Below are 20,128 nucleotides of genomic sequence, written 5' to 3'. Positions count from 1 at the left end.
TCAGACAAGGTCATCTGTGTGTGTCTGTAGAGGTCTGTTGCATTCTGGGCCATCGCAGGAGCTCTATCTCTACCACTCTTATTAGTAGGTGAACAGGAGCAAAAGTGCATGAAAGGCTATGCCACGCATCTTAATGATATAATTATATCATACATCTTGCCGTCTCATTCTTTCATACATAAAACCTCACTTGGAAAACAGTGGCACAAGATGTTCTTGATGTTTGCTTAGAAGGGTGCCTGAGGGGCATAGTTTGCTAATGTTGAGACTTGTTCCTCTAAAGCTTATGTTAAACCACACCGAGGGGAGCTGTTGACAATAATTAAAGCTGTGTGTAAGGGTCTTCATGAATGCACTGATAAAGTGAAAGTCCTCTGAGACAAATAAATCAATCAAACACTAAGACAAGTTTAGTGTCACAAAGGATGTGACGGTTCACAGAGTGCTGATGCTCCATTTTATCTGCTGCAAGCACACTGTAGTTTTCAACCAGACTCTGATAAAGACAGTGTCCTGAACTGTACTGTCTCAATAATATATCAGTCTATATAATATATAGACATGGATTGAGACAGTATCATATCATATTATGATGCAGAGTATAGCCACTGTTATTCAGATGTTACTCCTAAATTTTTACATTTTTAAATTAAGACATACACATTAAGATTTTTTATGCAATATTTTGAGTATGTGTAGTTTTTCTACAGCTAAGTGTTTAGGGAATTATGCCTTTGTAGGTGAAATATTAACTTTGCATTCTAGTTTAGTTAAACATTAAGAATCCCATAACCTGCATAGATCAATATTAAATGAACATGATTTTTATATTGTTGTATATCTTGAAAATGTAAAACTCCATCCCTGCTAGTACATAGTGACACGCTAATGAGAACCCATTTATGAAAAAAGAAACTACAGTCCATAGGACTTTCAGTGATATCTTTACGAAGTCCCATAAACTGTGTAAAGAATAGGTAAAACTCCATGTATAATCTTTTTCCAAAATGTCCTAATTTGTGAGGAAACCTGAGCCTGACCTTGTGAGTATCATGCAAAGGTGATAGGATGCACTGTTGACTAAAAGACCCCATGAGATCACATATAAACACCAGTCTCAAACTTTGTTGGTATTGGAGGCAGAATAGCTTTAAATTGCCATTAATTTTGTTGCAATCAAAACACTTTTATGTATTTATAAGATATGAATGGATACTTAAATCATAGATTTTGTAACAAAACTGTGATTATAAATTAGAGTTGTTGTTTTTTTTTTAATGATGTGAAAATATTGCTGTTAAGCAAGCAAAGCTATTCTTTGTAAGAAAAATGAAAAAAAAAAAAAAAATGGTTTCTTTGTTTTATCAATTAAGTAATAATTTGTTACTTTTTCTTTTACTACACCCTTTCTTGTGATACTGACCACTGACCATTCTAACATGTTATCTAAAATAATAATAATTTAACGTTCAGTAAAAGTACTTTGTCAGCTGTGTACAAGATAGATGAACATTTTGTTCTGATCTCTCAAGGTGTGGGAACTCCTCCATGTGAAGAAGCGAAACCACACTGATCTGAGTATATGTGTGGCGAACGTGGAGGAGCGCAGCGCAGAGGAGGAGCTGCCAAACCAGAAATTCTGACAGAACAGAGTGACAGCAGAGCGGAGCGGAGTGCAGAAGAGCGTCGGTAGCAAATCATCACTTCTCTGTTTGTGGATTTACTCCGTCTCGGGCACTGCACGCATAGGAGCGCCAGTGCGTGAAACAAAATGGGAAATCTCTTTAGCCCTTAGAAGACCGTGTGACTGGGTATGAGTTAAAGTGAAAACTTTGGAGCATCTGAAATGATGAACTCCACCGCGGCACCGGGCAGGTTCCCGCCGCCGACTATCCCATCCATAATGTTCATTTTTGGGGTAGCGGGTAACGTCATTGCCATCGTTGTGCTCCGCATATCCCGTAAGGAGCAAAAGGAGACGACTTTCTACACGCTGGTGTGCGGGTTGGCAGTCACCGACCTGTTGGGTACGCTGCTCGTCAGCCCCGTTACCATAGCCACATATATGAAGGGCGCGTGGCCCGGAAAGGAGCCTTTGTGCCAATATTACGCATTTATTTTGCTCTTCTTCTTCTTGGTGCAGTTGGGTATCGTGTTTGCTATGTCTGTTGAGCGGTACCTGGCCATCAACCACGCATTATACTACAACCAATACGTCAACCAAAAAGTGGCTGCGGTCACTCTTTTGGCCATTTACATGTTTAGTGCACTCGTGTGCTCAATGCCCTGTTTGGGACTGGGACAAGTCAAGGTGCAGGTACCGGGGACATGGTGCTTTATAGACTGGCACAGTAATCACACCTCCACTGCTACTTACAACTTAGTTTACGCTGGACTAAACTCGGTGATAGTGCTGGCTACTGTCATCTGTAATGTACTTGTGTGTGGGGCCCTCATCGTTATGCACCGGCGCTTCATCCGTCGCACATCTCTGGGCGCAGACCCAAGGCGCGCAGCTGAGATCAGGAGCAGCAGAAGGAGCTTTCGCAGACTGGCCGGAGCTGAGATTCAAATGGTGATCCTCCTCATAGCCACATCTGCGGTGGTTTTGATCTGCTCTATACCTTTAGTGGTAAGTTCAATTGCAATTACAGTTTCTTTGACGTAATATCATATTGTAAAAAATCTGCAAAATATTCCTTCACCAACACTGCAGGTTGCATGCTTGTAACTTAATTCATAGATGCACTGTGTTACTTTTCTGGTTCCACCACCTGCTACTCTCCATGAAGATGTCACTGTTTTGACTATTTTTTAATTTAATTTTATTGTTTTATTATTATTATTGTTATTCTTATTCTTATTATTTTAACTATAATGGCATTAAAAATTTCTTGCTCACATTTAATACTGTATTTCCACAAAGCCCTAAATTAATGCATGGAGTGTACTCAGTGGCATCACCTCTCCTCAGAACTGATTTGTAACAAGTTCAGTTAGCATCATCTGCTTGCCTTCATGAAAAAATTACATTTATCAGAATTTTAGAAGGCTGGAGTGCTTGGATGTGTAGAGATTGCAAATTTACCACAGTCTATGATTACTCCTCAGTGCAGGGATCAGACTAAATTACAAAGTTGAAAAAAATTAAAACTAGGTATTCAAAAAGAGATAAATTCCTCAGTTTATCATTAAATAAAGACTTTTAAATAATTGAGGTGTTTATGGGTACCTACTCTTTTCTACTTAACTTTAATGCCATATTAAGATTCCAGACAAACAAATAACATTTCCATTCAGATAAACAAGTGGCAGACCCTCCACCAGAAAGGCTACATAGTGCACCTTTAAGCATGAGGTCTTCAAAAAGTTTTGACTTTTTGATCTTTTTTATGGTCTTTATATTAGGCATACTTCCAGATGAAATAAAGATTTTTTTTTCTATTAGGTCGGGATCTTTAAAAATCAGATGCACCAAAAAGAGAATCCTCCCTTCGACCTTCTGGCCGTGCGAATGGCATCCATCAATCCGATTCTGGATCCCTGGGTCTACATACTACTGCGGAAGACTGTGTTTCTCAAACTCATGAAGAAAATAAAGTGTGTGTTCTGTAAAATGGGGGGCCGTGGCCGCAGAGGTGGTAGGTTTCACTGTGCGGACGGACACCTCTCTTCCTCCATTGTCTCCCGGGACTCTCCGTCTCTAGTGACCCGTGACCTTCAGGAGTTTGCTTGCACCTCACAGATATGCTTGCACTCCCTGGAAAGGACATCACTGCACTCATGCTCTGGAGGGACAGCAGGACACTCAGGTTCATCAACGTGTTCACCAACAGCCATAGAGGCTGGTGCTGTGGAGGAGGTCAGGAGGGTTAGGAGGGGGCACACAGAGGACACATTCCACATAAAGGAAGTTCCTGTTGACCCTGTGCTGCATGTCACCTTTACAAATGAGTCCAACAACATGCAGGAAAAGTGCATCTAGCGTCATAGTATTCATCAGAATATTGATGAAAGTTCTGTTTGTATGGTGTTTATGAAGTTTTAAAATAAAACAGTGTCTCTTCTCAGTGAGAAGGTCTTAAGGGCCAGTAACAAAGTGGTGAAATAGGCAGCTACTGCACTTGGTGATATGGTGTATCGTATCATTTTCAGTGTTACACTATTTTGCTGTTCTGCTCTTTTAATGTAATGTGAATAGCCAATTGTTCCGCTTTACCCTTTACGATCTAATGTGACATAATTCTATATCTAGTAATTTACCAAAACCTGTAAACCAGTTGAGATTATGGTACAACATGGTTAATTAAAGTGAGTAAACAAAGAGCATTTTGTAGTGTGTTGTTTGTAATCTCAATTCAGAGGTAACTATTCTTTTAATTTGTAGCCATTTCTTGACCTATAAAGACGACAATGAAAATATTACTGAAATCTTGAGCTTGGTAAAAAATACTATTGCACATTTGTGGGGATTCTGTGCATGTTTATGGTCAGTAAAGTTTCCAAGCTACAGTGTAAAACACTATACCTTTATTGTTCCAAAGGCAATCTAACATTACGGACCTGGTGAAGCAATTAACCAGCTCACAGTAAAGTAGGAGGGATTGACAAAAACGTATGCCATGTTGAAATATATCTCATGTGATCTGCCAACACCAGAGCTGAATCTACAAAAATGAGTTGATGAGCATGTTTTGGTTTCCACCTAGACAATTTTCAAACAAAAGCAGAAGATGAAATTTATGTTGTGGAAGATTCATGTCAAATGATTTAACCTCAGGTGTTTTAACTTTAATTAAATTCAACTCCTCTTTTTTGGGCAGCTCAACAAAATACATTCACCAGCAGCACTACTGACAGAATGAATTATATAATGTGAGTGATATGAGTAATATACTAATCTATAAATAAATATTGTATTGCTTAACTGCCCTTCTCAGTCCTTTCTGATATTCATGACTTCATGAGTCCCCTCATGATCAAGGACTTAATCAAAATTACCCACTAAGTTTGAGATGTATCCATTTTAGACAATCATAGTCATACATTTCTTAATATTAAAACAATATATCTTTTATATGCTTGTTTTGATACAATTCAAAGTCCTCTTGCTTTTACAAATACTTCTTTTGAAAGGGATCCACTATCTGCTGAGCCTCCCTCCCCAGCCAGCACATTTTGTATATTTCCCTGAGTGTCTATGACCAGGGCTGTTCTCTTCAGCTCCTCATAACTATTCTGACGTTGAGCTACAGCTTCACAGGCAGCCACAACTTCCTCTGACTCAAAATCAAAGTCCTGCTCCAACTCGGGTGCATTCAAAATCTGTCTTTTAGTCTCATCCTCCTCCTGGTCTTTTTCCTTTGAGGCTAAATGATGCTTTTGTAGTCTGCATGCCCACTGCAGGTCTTCTTGCCATAGGGAGACTTCTGATGGGCAAAGGTGAATTGCAATCTGGAAGGACCTGACAGCCTGTAGAGAGTAACAAAATTAACATAAGAATAGAAGTTCACAAAATAAAATAAAATATGCTTTACCTTTCTGACAAAGACACTGATGCTATGACCAGTTATCTTTCCTACACTATTATTTAATGTTTAATTACAGACACATCAATAGATGTCTGCTGACAATGCACAAGAAAATCAATATAAAAGTTATTTTCACAGTAAATACAGGGAAACAGACAACAAATCTTTCAGCTTTCACCCACTGGTCATAAAACTGTTTACAATAAGATCATGAATCCTCTAACCCACACTGCAAGATAGAGCCTTTTAAAAATCAAGTTAAGCACAAATTCTACACCCGAATGTGATTTTTTTTCCTTAAAAACAAAAAAGAGAGATTTTGTTGACTTTGATAATCAAGTTTCAATTAGTTGTTGGAATGCTGTTAAATTATACGTTATTTGGGTGCTTTCCCATCAATGTTTACCTGAAATTAGACAAAGATGAATAGCAAAATCAAAGAATGGCTTGTAAAAAAAAAAAAAAAAAAAAAGACTACTACTATGCCATTTGTACAAACATCATCAAACATGTTGATGCAGACATAGCTCTTGAACACGACCAAACAAGTCTTGCTATAAATAGAAGAGATTTTTTATTTTTTTTATCTTGCAAGAATAGCGTCATTATATCAGGAGGTGTGTCTCTATTTGTGTTTAAATCAACTTTCATCACTCATCATTGTTGTTGATATTGGTCCTGAAGGACACGTCTACTACTCTGGGACAAGAACCTTCTATACACACTGCCAATAGTTAAAGGATTTTTGAGGTAAGGCATGTTGGTTTAAGATGGGTTGTGTAACTATCATCAAGTATTCATTCAATCACAGGTCTAGACGTGTTATTTGGCAATTTAAGGAACAACTCAAGCCTAAGGCACCTTTTTGCACAAGTAGGAAGTATTAAAAGAAAATAGTAAACAAAAATATCTGATTTAAAATGGCTTCAAAGAATTTAAACAAATAAAGTTTATTTAAATCAATGATGGTTGTATGCTTGGATGTTTTTTTGTTAAAACTGCAAAGTTAAAACTACAATAGTTTAAAAAACTGTTGTCTGATTTATTGCATTCAAAAAGTGTGTGTACTGTGTTGCATTGCACTCATCATTTTAATCAGAATCAGAAGCTAATTTACCAGATCTATTTCTCCCAGATTAAGTTGGGCTCGACCCAAAGTTTGCCAAGCCTCCCACCAAAGGGGGCGGAGTTTCATAGCCATCTCGGCCGCCTTCACAGCTGGGAAGACCTCATGGAGAATGGTTAAAACCTGTGGATTAAAAAATAAAAAGAAAGCTTTCTGGAGTCATCATAGCAGGGCGACAGTGGCTCAGGGATTAGAGCAGTGGTCCCCCAACCCAAAGGTCAGAGCATTGATTCCCAGACCAAGTTCTGCCATTGTGTCCTTGGGTAAAACACTTGACCCGCATTGCCTAGTATGAAAGTGCTGTGTGCATGAACAATTGGTGATAGTCAGAGGAGCCGATGGCGCAAATTGAGAGCCTCACTTTTGCCAGTCTGCCCCAGCGCAATTGTGACTATAATAGTAACACCACCCTGTATGACATGAATGAATAATGACTAGCCTTAAAGTGCATTACAAGTGTAAGGCATTATTATTATTATTATTATTAATAATAATAATAAACTGGCTCAGTGGTGTGGTTTAAATAGATTTTCAGTAAAAAGATAATAAAACTTCTTCTTAACAAATTATAAAGCAACATAAAAGTATTTCTTGTTGGGTATATACATCTAACAGAATGCATACTGTGCTGTATGCGAGCAGTTTGCACTAAACCTACTACTTGAAACTTAAAACTTCTTATGATGTAGTGACTTGCAGTATATTCAGTCATATTTCAATGTAAACCAGCTCAGTTCGGTCTGGTGTGTGGTTTGTTGATATGAAAGTCACAGGGTCAATGAGAGCTGAGACAAACCACACAGCCAGGATGTGGTGATGTCCTATAGCTCAACAACAGAGTGTGACGGAAACACCGCCTGGCAGAGCAAAGCAGCACATTATGCAGAAACTCATTATCTAGAACCAAGTTAAGAAAGTGATTAGGGGAAGTAAGCTGCCATCGTGGGGCCAGTGCAGTCATCTGGACCTGTAATGGTAATATGACATTATCCAAACTAATCAATGAGAGTAATAGTATTATAATATGGACTGTGGAGCGCATTAGAGAAGATATTGAATAAAAGTACAAATGTTTGCTTCATTTGTGCATAGCAACTTTCCTGGGTCCTTCCTGTGCAAAGCCTTCTAATGGCTTGGCTTCCTTCTCAAATGTCTTGTAATAGACTTTATCATATTAGGCCTACAGTTCTATGTGTAATCTGACTACATCAGACCCTAAGAATACATTTGATTAGTAATAATAAACAAACACATCAGTCAACCAATTGTTGATGCCTGTGTAAAAAATAACTAACCAAAATGTGTGTGTGTGTGTGTGTGTGTGTGTGAATACAGTCTAGCATGAGGAAGTGGGAAATGGACCAGTGGCAGTCTGAAGCAAGTGGCTGAATTGAATGTCAGTAATATGGACAGTAGTGGTAGCATGTGACAGTGACAGATGATGAAAAAATGTGTATAATAAATATCTTAGAAGTTAGATATAACCCAGAGAATACTACCAGGCTTTAAGCCTGTAAATCGTAAGCCATTTAATTAATAACCACTACTAAAAGGCTTTTTGCCTTGTAGGAAATACCACAGGATTGTAGGTCAAATTAAATAATATTCATATTAATTAGTATTCACCTGTGACTTCATCTCATATAATGACGGATTTTCTGGAGTCAGTTGTATTGCTTCATCCCACTTCTTAATGGCGTCCCAATGTCTGAAAAAACAAACAAACAAAAAAACAACAACATTGAATTTCTAAGTAAATAAAAGCTCTAAGGATAATACTGATTTAACTGTGAAGGACTAATCCATCAGATGTGTGTGTTTTGTCTGTCTGGCTCAGATTTCATATTTATAGAATATTTAATCTACACTCTATATCACAATATCACATTTCCATTTTGTGGTTTAAACCGATGGTGGAGATACCAGTACGATTGATCAAACTAAAGCTCCCCTCCCTTTTTATGGGACTATGCACATGTGCTCAACAAAGGCTGAAGTGGAAAAGGAACTACCCAGTGTTGCAATCCATTTACACAGTAGAGGCGAAGACTGTAAAATTAGTCCGGAAGTTAGGCAATATGTGACATATATAATCACAATCATCATAAAATAAATTATAACATACATATGTGAAGTTTATAACCTCTTTCTTTCATATATCAAACATATAAAAAAGTTACTAATATCAATAATTCATTTTAAGATATACAAAATTAAAATAGACTAAATACCTGTTAAAAAAGATTAATAAATAGCAAATATGTGGGTGTGAAATAAATAACATTCAGATTCCAAGTCTTGTTAAAGTTGTAGTATCACACCTATGACAGCAAACAGAGGACTGACTCACTGGAAGGTACCAAAGACTAAGCCCAAATACAGCATCACCCATCAGAGGCCCTCCACTATGGACCAAAGCAATATGTTGGAAACCTACCATGTAATTGAATAAGCCATTTCTAATAGTGGTTGATGGTGTCTTGCTTACATCATAAGCAGTTAAAACTGAATGGATCTGAAAACAAGGGTCAATCACATTAGAGTGGGACTGTGATATGCTTTACCAGACACCATCTCAAAGCTCTAAGCAGTCATTATGACGGAGCAAGGCCTCATTTCCTCAGCAAAATCCACTTTTATAGGAGGTGACTGAGGGTCATGACCAAAACTTGGGAATGGGGAACAACTAATGGAGTTTTACTGGATCATAAGCATCACAGAGGAACATCACCAAACTTACATTTTATTAAACATCTTAAAACTGGTTTTAAGTGCACATGCAGTGGCAACATGTGCACTTAAAACCAGCCGTACATGTCCAGCTACACAAATATAATGGTTTTGTGATTAATAAATCGTTGTAAAATAGTAACCACTAATATCTCATGAAAGCAGTTTGAACTTCATTTTTAAGAACCTGGGGACCCTCCGTGAAGCTTAGCGGCCCATGTAGAAAAACGTCAAGTCACGTCTCAAGTAATGCTGCTTCATTACAATTTATTGAAATGGTTCACATTTTGTGTTTTAGCACTCTCTTGTGGAGAGAAATCCAATTTCTCTCAAATGTAATGTATTGTTTATTAAATAATATGATCATATTTGATTGCTTCAAGGACTAGCTTTGTAAATATCTGGGTTGTTTTTTGTCCACATGTTCAATGAAACAGCCATGATTGATTAGAAGAGATTGACCTTCCTTGCTCGGCGAGCAAAGCTCCTTCATCTTTCAGCCTTTGACTCTTGGTAGCACAGTCCTCCAGCAGCATTTCCCTACGCCTCTTGGTTGCGTGCAGCCAGTCCACATCCTCGTGCTGTCTGCTCGCTCCTTCATCAGCTTTCTCTGCCTCATCTTCAAACTGTTGGAGCACTGCTTTGGACACCTTCTCCCCAGCTTTCCTCTTCCATCCGAACGACGCCATCCTGTATTCAATTTAAACTTCTATATATACTTACTAAAACTAGAAGTTTGCTAGATCTAAATTGCAACAACCCTCACCGTCTGGTAAATAAACGGAGCTAAACTGGATAAATAAGCCACTCGGTTTATGACTATTATACCATCTGTTCCAAATTTAACAGCTCAAAATGTTCACTTTATATGTAATACATGACACATAACTGTATAATATGCAATATAAATGTAATTACGTCTTATCCCAGGCGTCTGATCTAAAATATAAGCTTAACGTGACCCGAAGATATAACCCGGAAGTAGTAGAAATGTTTACAACGCTTCTTAAAGGGACATGACACTAAAATGACGAGTCGAACATTAATTTCTCATGTGAACATTAGTGTACCAGGGCCTCGATCTGACCAAGTATGCACATTTTGCTTGGAGTTTGGCTTTTGTTACTTATTCCTTATAGGGCTAGTTAGTTTTGTCGCAGGTGTTCATGGAAATGAGTATAATCCAAGTGAGGTATTTCTAGAAGAGAAAAGTTGGAGGACGAGATGCATAGATGAATTGTTCAGAAGTTTATTAGGCATCGCAAATACAAATTTTACCAACACTGCCGCTTAAAATTTACACTGGACAATCATGTAAGGTCCCTTTAGTAATAGATCAATCCAACTTACACTATTTTGTTAACTTAAAATGTCAGACATTCATGTTCTCATCGTTTTATGGTCAACAAACAATACAGAAACCAAAATGTTTTAGAATGTAATTAAATAACAGTCACTACACAGAAGTCAATGCCCAGCCCTATAGCAATAACGTAAGACTGAACACAAGTATAATTGTGTGCTTTCAAACGAAATGGGCCACCATGTTTCACCTCCTACATATTTATTCCAACTTGAATTCTTGTTTAAAATAGAAAAAATAAATACAAATCTATTCAGTGCCAGTGAACAACACTCTAACTTGGAAAAAATGCTGAGCCAATAAGAAATATAAGCAGCTGTTTGGTTATTTTGTGATAATATACATAATTATGGTACGTTTTGGCTTTATAAGAGCAATAATCAGCAATACACTGTTTAAAACTCCATAAACACCAATACCAATGTATGTAAAATAATTCAGAAATAATGCAATGTGACGGAAAGGCATATACTAGTAAATTCTTAGGGAAGCATTGTTGTTACAGCTCAACCTGAAAGTTAACACTTGAAAACATGGAAAAACTTATTTCAGTTGATTTCATTTCTTTAAGCCAAACAAAAACATTGATCACATGACTTCAAGCTTGCTTTTAGTGAACTTCAATAACAAAGAGAAGAATTGGACAAAATATTATTGCTGCTCTACAAGCTTTGAGGACTTTTTGCCTGCATTTCTGTTATAATGGCACAATCAACATAAGACACCTTTCACAATCTATAAATTGTTTGTTTTATGTTTTAAACCTTTTTAATTGTTAAAAGGTGTAAATCTAAAAATAAACAAAGGCATGTCTCAAATTCAATAAGAATTAAAGACAACAAAGTAAAAACAAAACAAAAAAATGTCAGAATCTAAATGTAATTTTAATTGGACTGTTAATGATATAGATTCTGATGTTCAGAGAAAATAACTTTAAACTGTAAAATCAATCTATATTGTCTGGACAGAAAATCAAGTATGACAAAACAATATGATTGAAGAAAACAAAATATTGATTAAAAAGACACAGTAAAAAAGATAATACATATTATCCAGCAATAGATATAAATGTAAGGGGAAAAAAAGTTATACTTTTCAATGGAACCAATGCACGCACTGATAAATATATCCATGTCTTTATATATAAAAAATTTAAGGGACAGACATTTTACAACAAGGACATCATGAAACTTTAGCATGACAGCTCAAATGTACACAAGAGGAACAAATGATGAAGCATTCTTTTGTCTCTAACACACACACATGAAATACATGAGCATCTGCCAGTCTGTAATGTCCAAGAGTTTGGTGGGTAACGCTTGACTTACTTCGGCAGTGCCCCAACACAACTGCACCACTACTCTCATCTCCAATGAGACAAATGAACAAGAGCAGCAGGAAATATAAGACATTTGTGCAAAAGTGCTTCCTGTATCCTATACATCTAGCGCCTCATTTCCAAATCTCTGTTGTAAACCTCTCTCTGCTGACAGCACTGGATGTTGTACTAAATAGCAGCGCTCACTGGCTACAGTGCAGCAAATTCAGTGTAAATTTGTAGACATTTGCTGTCCACTGATCTCTCTGGGCTTATATTAAGCTTGTTGTTCATCTGACAGAATGTTATGTTTCTGTGAGCACTGTATCCTGTCAGCTCTGGGGACATCCACCTGCTTCATCCTTGGCCGGGATGAGCTGAGCCATTAAATGGTTGCATGCTTATTGCTGTAAAGACACTAATAGGAAAAAGGCTAGCAATAGGTTTTGCAAGCTATCGTGCAAGAAGTTTAATAAGATTAGCACACATCTCAAAGAACTCTATGGTATGACTTCCAGGTCGAGGTAACGTCGCATTGTCTGCTCCCGTTGAGTCAGTGGATGAAGTCAGTGATGATGCTAAAGAGCCCTCTGCCACCTTGAGAGGGTGCACAGTGCTAGAAGTGCCAGGGGCCTCTGCCCCATCTACATCAGTCTTCATAGTGGTGCGGTAGTTGCCCACAGAGCCAGACCGATGAGGGGTAGCAGTTCCAGATTTTGTTTCCAAAATATCATCTGCAGGAGACAGGTAACAAGGGATTTGGCACAATAGACAATTTAACAGCTACAACAGCAATGTCCCTCAAACTGACTTTTTTGGGTTGGACAAATCACAAATTGTACAAGATAAGGTGAAATCTAAAGGGTTTCCTTTTTATTAAACACTATTATACTATAAGATTAAATTTGTCAGTAAAAGCAGTGGTTAAACCAACTTATTATTATTATGATTATTGCATTCTTCAGTAATCTTCCAATCTGATATAAAGCATGTGGGAGCATTTAGCTAGGTTAAAAGAGAAAAGAAGGTTGTTGTGCACTGTGGATGAGATATCTTGTGGCATGTACACTTTATATACTTTTCTTCCCTTCCCTTTGGTCATGCCATATTAAAAAATACTTCACCCTCCTTATTCGAATGTCCGAGTGTTCATATTGAGTGATTGGTTGCAATATTATTAGGCCCGAGCGCCAGAAGCTGGCGTAGGGCCAATTAGTATCGCACAGCGATGCTCCTAGTGGCCAGAAAATTAAATGGCACGATGTGACTCGCCTGTAGTGACCAGGGATCCTTGCCATGATGTAGCAATGCACCAGAGGTTTCCGAAAATATATAGTTTGTTGTTTGTTGTTGGAACATTGTTCTCTTATCAGAATATTATTCTTTCTTTCTTATTATTATTTTTCTCCTAACCAACTCACCCATTTTTCACCCACTGTACAAAGACGAAAAATCCTGTAAATTTTGCCATCTGTTAAAACTCGCGATTCTCTAACTTTTGGCTATTTCCATTTTCCATAAATAAATAAAATGGCTTGTCAGCACCCCCAGTGCATTAGGGTATAGGAATGACACAAAAAAAAAATTGCATGTACAATCATGAAATTTAACACAGAAGTCGACCATGACAAGACAAGGAAAAAATATTATTACACAATGCAGTGCGCTCCACCGGGGGCAGCAATATTGGATTAAACTTTGCTAAGCTTTACGAACTCCTCCGAGGGCGCTCATCCAAACGAGCTCAAATTTGGTCCACATTATCTCAAGAGGTGAAATATCAAAAGCTATCCAAATTTTTCACACACGTCTTACGATCTCTGAGCAATGAAGCAACAAAAAATGCACACAATTTTGGACATTAACAAATTCTTCCCATTTGCTCAAACTCCGATTTCAATGAAATTTGAAACAGTTGTTAAACTCTCTGCCCTTAAGATCCTTAATGTGAAAATTATTAATTTGGCGCATTAGCTCCCCCTACAGATTGAAACAAAATTTAATATTGGAGAAAAAAAATAGTTACCAAATAGTTGTTCAAAAATGTCTGAAATTTTGCACAAAATTCTATTTTGGCATCCCAATCCAAAAGTCAATGACACGTATGTCATATTTTTTATGGCGTTGCCACAGCGATGATATAAGCTCTACATGTTATTCCATTGGTAAAACTGACAAATTTTGGCACAAACTTTGGCCGATTTCACTCAAATTTTAATCGTGGGTTTAAACTCTGACCATGAACAGACTGATGTAAGAAAAGTGGGTGCAATAGTGCCCCCTAGAAAATCTGTATAAAATGATTAGGTTTTATTTGTCATACATATACTTAATTTGATATCCACATTTGTGACAGGGTCTCGATTAAAAATCTCAATGACGCCCACAACCCATTTACATTGTATTGCCATGGCAACAAGCAAAAATTCTGTCCTTGCCAATGGGACGTCCTTACACAAACTTTTACGTAGTTAAACCAAATTTGGTAGCCAGATGCATCAGGGCAATAAGAACAAAAATGTATATTGTGACCACACCTCCTTATAAACCGGAAGTCTGACTTTTTTTTTTTTTAAATAAACACATGCAATTTTTTTTTTTAATTAATGGGTTAGGTTAAGTGTTAGGGTTAGGGTTGGGTCTATGGTTAGGATAACGACGGGTTAGGTTGGAGTTTAGGGTTATTAGCGTTAGTGCAGGGTGTGGTGTTCTGAAGGGCGTGGTGTTTACGGGGTGTGGCATTTACGGGGTGCGGCATTTGCGGGGCGCGGCATAGGAGCACGCAAGGGCTGATCATCGCTGCTTGCGGCTATATTTATTTATTTATTATCAATTATTATTACATACGCATAACTTAAATTTGAACTCCAGTAACATTTAGTTGTATCATAACTTTTTATCTTACCATCTATGCTACGAAAGTCAAGGAGGTAGGTTCTGCTGTCCACCTGGTAAAGTTGTAGGCTCATCTTGGTTTGCATTGCAGTAATTGGATTCTTTCTTCTCACTCGTAAATAGAATGGATTCACAACCTGATTGAAGAAAAAAATACATCAATATTTATTTTCAACTAGTGATCGATTGATTGTGTTGATCTCTTACTTTCCACTCATAGTCCAGCTGTTTCATGGCACGGCACACTTCTGTCATGATGTCATTGGGTCTGCTTTGGCTGCGAATACCCAGGTGCCACTTGGCTCTTCTGACCCCTTGGTGTTTGGACTTCTGAGGATTGAGTTCGTCCAAAGTGTGGCGAGGCCTTGGAGGAGTCTCTGCCAAAAGGAAGGGTACGCGTTCCGGATGGGGCTTTATAACCACACCAAAGTGCTGATCATCCAAGAAGGTGTCAGGGGGACTAGAGGCAAGGTAGAAATCCTTAGCTTCACTCATTATGCGACGATTGTCAATGATAAGATGGTACGCAACAGCAAGCGGGTCCTGATGGTTCCGGCTATATAAACATGACAGAACTTCTTCCTCTGTGCACTCAAACTTCTCACACACTTCCTTTAAGGCTTCATCGTCAATGAGGTTGTTGCTATAGGAAGGATCCTCTGGGAACAGGTACTTTGGTAAATCCTGCTTGAACCACTCATCCTCCCTGTTAGAATGGTAAATGTTGTAATTGCTCAGATCTTAATGAAATTACAATCATGTTTTGAACATACGCACCGAATTTCTTTGATGGTAGCTCTTTTCATGGGGTCGACCTGCAGCATGTGTTTGAGCAGACTGATGACGGAGGGGTTCAGATACTGCGGTGTGAAAAAGATCCCATCACAGATTTTCTTAAAAAGTGTTGGCACATGGTCATCATCAAAGGGAAGAGTGCCACAAAGCAAAGCATAAAGAATGACCCCACTGCTCCAGATATCCACCTCTGGTCCAGCATATAATCTGAAGAAATATCATTTGATTACAATGTTGTTTGAAAAATACTGAATAAATGCTCTTCAAATGCAACACATTACCTTCCTGATATGACCTCAGGAGCAGCATAGTTTGGAGAACCACAACTTGTTCTCAGAAACTCCCCATCTGACATCATGTTTGACAGACCTGAAAACAATATAAACACACTGTATTATATAGAGGCACTCCAAGTAAAAATTCACAGACAGCAGTCTCTGTAGCCACAGCCATGGAGACATAACACCTCAATCACACATGTATCTCACAGAGCTTTACTTGGGTGCTTAGAGCATGTCCTGCGCATGCAAAACTTTGGATTTTGGTTCAAGTGGGATGAGACACATGGCAACGGACAAGCGAGTGTGGATTGGTGCATAGTAATGGGACTTCTATGGACAGTTGTTACCAAAGTTGAGGACATGACCAGACACTGAGCTAGGTTTATAAGAAGACTTGGAAGCTGTAGGAGAGGTTGATGTGTCTTTCAGAGAAGCGCACACACAATGAGCAAGTGGGCAAAAGGGTTTTTCCAAGCAAGTATTGTCATTTTACATTAAGTAATCGTTATCAAAACATGAGCTTCTGATATTCACATGATTCACAATACTCACCGAAGTCTGCGATCTTGGCATTCATATGTGCATCAAGGAGAACATTTTCCGGCTTGAGGTCTCTGTGCACCACCATGTGTCTGTGGCAGTAATCCACAGCTGAAATTATCTGCTGGAACAAGCGACGGCTCTCTTTCTCATCCAACTGTCAACACAGAGAAGGTCTATTATTTCTGTGACTCATCAACACGTCGCACCACAGCTGACTGCTCTGCACATCGTGTTGAGATTTTTCAGTTACTATTTAGCCATAGATTAGCTGTATTATAGACAAACATCACAAAAATGTCACATAGGTACTATAAAGGAAAAAAAAATAGTAAAGGTTAGGCTTTACCTTTCCATTTTTACATATATAGTCAAAAAGCTCTCCGCCTGACACATATTCCATCACCATGAAGATATCAGTGGGGGTGCTGATAACTTGATAGCTGCACAAAACAACAAAGAACAGGAGTAATATAGTGTAAAAGAACGCCTTTCTCTTAGGGTACAGCGATGCAGACTTGGTCCCATTCATGTTCTCAAAAGGAGCTTCAAGCAGACAGTGAAGCACATGGGAAATATTTTGAGATGCTGAAATGAAATGTCATCAAAACTTGAATAAGCCATATTACTTTTCATTTTGATTTTTAATGAGGATTCTTTTAGCCCATTTTCATAAAATAATTATAGCATCCATTTGTTCCCAAAACCTTACTCAATATATATCCCAAAAATTTTAGCATATGGGCTCCCCACTAAGCAATTTTATGTGTTTCAAAATATTAATTCATTTGAGCAGCATAGACCCTTCTTTTGTAAACAAAATCTTGGTATTTTAAAGGCTGGTATCAGACAGAACACTGGCTCTAATGCATTTTCAAACAAACCATGAAAAAATAGGCCTGAATGGTGTCGGTACCAGGTAATTGGTGTATTGTGGTTGGAGATCAAAAAAATATCAGGAAAAAGACATGTCACAAACACACATGCCTCATTGGACAGTACTCACTGTTTCTGAGGCTTTCAAGGCAAATATGCTGTAAAACCCAGTGGAATAAGCTAATTGAGCTTACAAGTATGCACTAAACACATTTAAATTATACATTTAAAAAGCTTTACCTAAACTCATACAAATAATAGATTTACCACTGAAGAATCACAACAACAGCAAAGAAATGCCAGACATTAATGATTGACTACTACAATTCAAAACACAAATAATTCAAAGCTTCAAATCAAATCAACAGAGTTATAATGCCTTTAATTAACTTAAATGTGATTCTGCTCTATTGATACAGTAATAAATATTATTGACCTACATATGAACTGTAAATAAACTCAACATTGTTATTTGATATTATATCCTAAATATGAAAAAAGAAAGATTACAATTATTATAATGAGGCATATTCAATGCAGGTGAGGTCCAGCCTGGCCTCTGCCCCAGTGTACTGAAACTGTACAAGATGGTATCTCTCTCACTCTCACACAAGCAAACACAGTTTACATTCCTGTGCATGCATGATATGAAACTGCTGTTTTAGAGAGAGCGCAATTCCTGACTTTAGTTAATGTCTGCTATTTTCCCAGGGAATTTTCTAGTTTCTAAAACTAACAGTTGCAGTAACTTTTTAGGATAAATATATTTATCGATTCTGACAACCATGGCAAACACTGGCAGTTAATGGCCTTATTTATGAGTGTAAAGTAGAAGTACAAAAATAGCTCAGTTGGAGACATGAATGCACATTTATGGAATTAAAGAAAAGTGAAGAAGTGTAATGAAGGACTTACAGTTTAATTATGTGAGGATGCCTGAAAAGCTTGAGGTTCTGGATCTCCCTGCGGATCTTCCCCACAACATCTAAACTGCGTATCTTTTGCCTATTCAGGATCTTCACAGCCACTTGGTGCTTGGTCAGTTCATGTTGGCCCACTAGGAAACAAAAGGCAAAGCAAAACATTAGATCAACCTGTCCAAAACAAGGATTAATACAAGTGAATATGAACTGTAAACAGTTATGTTCCAACAGCCATCACCTACAAACAAACACACAGACATGACAATGACACATATTTTAATGGCTGTCGAGTGATTTAGGTAAAATAATCTAACCCAGCATCAAACATAGAACCAGGACTACTTGAAACGTGCCTATTGTGCCCCCTCTTTAATGACAGCTCGGGGCATCGATTCATTTTCACACAGCACCTTCCCCTCTATGACATCCTGGCGTCTGCTCGGCTGCACAAAAGCTACTTGAAGAGTACAAAGTCGAGCGGTAGTTACTTTGACAAATTAGAGTGGGAGGACACCTCCTTGGTTAATTTGTACCCAGTGTGGGTGAACAGCAAGGGTTAGAGATTTAGAGTTACTTCCCGGTAGGATACCTGGTTTGAACCGACTTGTGGCTCGTTGTTCCGCTCAATACGCAGTGAGCTACATTGAGTGTACAAAGATCCTGTTGTAAACAACCAAAAATATTCTTGACACCACTAACATCCATCCCGTATGAATAAAAATGTAAACACAACCGTTTTTGTTTAACTAAGAAGACAAGTGACAAGACAACAAGTGTGTTAACTTCCAAGCGGTACAAGTTAGCTTTCCTGATGCTAAATTAGCAATGAGCTAATAGCCACCATCTTTCAGTTTGCAGCACGCAGTTGTAACATACCTTTAACCTTCCCAAATGTTCCCACTCCGAGAGTGTCACCCAGAATATAATGTCCAATCTTAACTCTTCCTTCGTGTTTGGTTTTGTCTGTCGCCATCTTCCCGCAGTGGCCTTGCGGCAGGGTTATATGCGGCGGGCAGAGATGGTCCGAGCAGGGCGACGTGCGTCTGTAGTTGAGCCGCTGTGCCTCTCCCGGAGCACGGATCCTGGAGGGAGGCTGTGCAGCGCGGCCGTGATTCGCCAAACACTACACCACGTAATCCGATGCGTTCACTGTTCATTGGGAATTATCAAAAGCAAAATAGAAAGTTATCAAGGTCTATTTATGACGAAAACGTAGACAACAGACAGCTTACAAAGAAGGCCAAAACAAAGTGAAGCTTTTGGATATATATATATTTTTTAATCATAGTTAACCGCAGTCTTTGCTTGTTACCAGTAGGCTATGACTCTTCTACAAATCTGGAGGCTTTATCAAATCTTGTTACAATGTTCCATGTGTTTGTAATTTTTGCGTTGATATGAAAGATTAAGTAACCTTTACTGTAAATGTTAACAGTAGCTAATTAGTTTTAATTTCCTCAAATAATTCTTTGACCAGTAGATGTCAGTGTCGTCACAAAATATTAGTGATAGGGCAGTGGATAAACTGCATGCTTTTCTACTTCATGTCATTTATTGTTTTGATAGATGTCTGTGTAATCTCTCAGCCGTCCTGGTAGGTAGGCAAAAGACAATTCTTTTCTGTCAACTGGACAAAAGTTTTAGAGTCAAAGTTTCCTAAACTGACAGTCAACTTGTGTCTAATTTAACACAATATTTTTTTTTGCTATAGTTTAATATATATTTTTAACTGCAATCTGTGCCTGCGTTT

At 38.1% G+C, this 20,128-nt stretch overlaps 3 protein-coding genes across 4 annotated transcripts; 1 reads left to right on the top strand and 2 right to left on the bottom strand.

Moving 5' to 3' along the window:
* The first annotated feature begins 1,572 nt into the window (after positions 1–1,572).
* ptger4b (prostaglandin E receptor 4 (subtype EP4) b) lies at positions 1,573–4,324 on the top strand. Its single transcript, XM_020921631.2, has 2 exons — positions 1,573–2,632; positions 3,449–4,324. The coding sequence occupies exons 1-2, from the start codon at positions 1,847–1,849 to the stop codon at positions 3,983–3,985; spliced, it is 1,323 nt and encodes a 440-aa protein (XP_020777290.1). The 5' UTR covers positions 1,573–1,846; the 3' UTR covers positions 3,986–4,324.
* A 442-nt stretch (positions 4,325–4,766) lies between these two features.
* Positions 4,767–10,357, bottom strand: ttc33 (tetratricopeptide repeat domain 33). Of its 2 annotated transcripts, XM_020921899.2 has the most exons (4): positions 9,850–10,357; positions 8,284–8,365; positions 6,649–6,780; positions 4,767–5,472 (listed from the first exon to the last, which is right to left on the bottom strand). In XM_020921899.2, exons 1-4 carry the CDS (start codon positions 10,074–10,076, stop codon positions 5,098–5,100), a joined length of 816 nt encoding a protein of 271 aa, XP_020777558.2. In that variant the 5' UTR covers positions 10,077–10,357; the 3' UTR covers positions 4,767–5,097. The 2 variants fall into 2 exon arrangements, with proteins under 2 accessions (XP_020777558.2, XP_020777559.2); XM_020921900.2 differs by lacking the exon at positions 6,649–6,780.
* Positions 10,358–10,616: 259 nt separating this feature from the next.
* prkaa1 (protein kinase, AMP-activated, alpha 1 catalytic subunit) lies at positions 10,617–19,581 on the bottom strand. The gene is made up of 9 exons (XM_020921639.2): positions 19,255–19,581; positions 18,371–18,512; positions 16,929–17,022; positions 16,592–16,736; positions 16,040–16,127; positions 15,741–15,965; positions 15,171–15,669; positions 14,974–15,100; positions 10,617–12,802 (listed from the first exon to the last, which is right to left on the bottom strand). Exons 1-9 carry the CDS (start codon positions 19,349–19,351, stop codon positions 12,522–12,524), a joined length of 1,698 nt encoding a protein of 565 aa, XP_020777298.1. The 5' UTR covers positions 19,352–19,581; the 3' UTR covers positions 10,617–12,521.
* Positions 19,582–20,128: the final 547 nt, after the last annotated feature.

Source organism: Boleophthalmus pectinirostris, unplaced genomic scaffold, assembly GCF_026225935.1.
Source record: "Boleophthalmus pectinirostris isolate CB_2022bp ecotype Guang Dong unplaced genomic scaffold, ASM2622593v1 HiC_scaffold_18, whole genome shotgun sequence".
NCBI classification, from domain to species: Eukaryota; Metazoa; Chordata; class Actinopteri; order Gobiiformes; family Gobiidae; genus Boleophthalmus; species Boleophthalmus pectinirostris.
The sequence above is the reverse complement of the archived record's forward strand: the minus strand, read 5'-3'. Positions and strand labels throughout refer to the sequence as shown.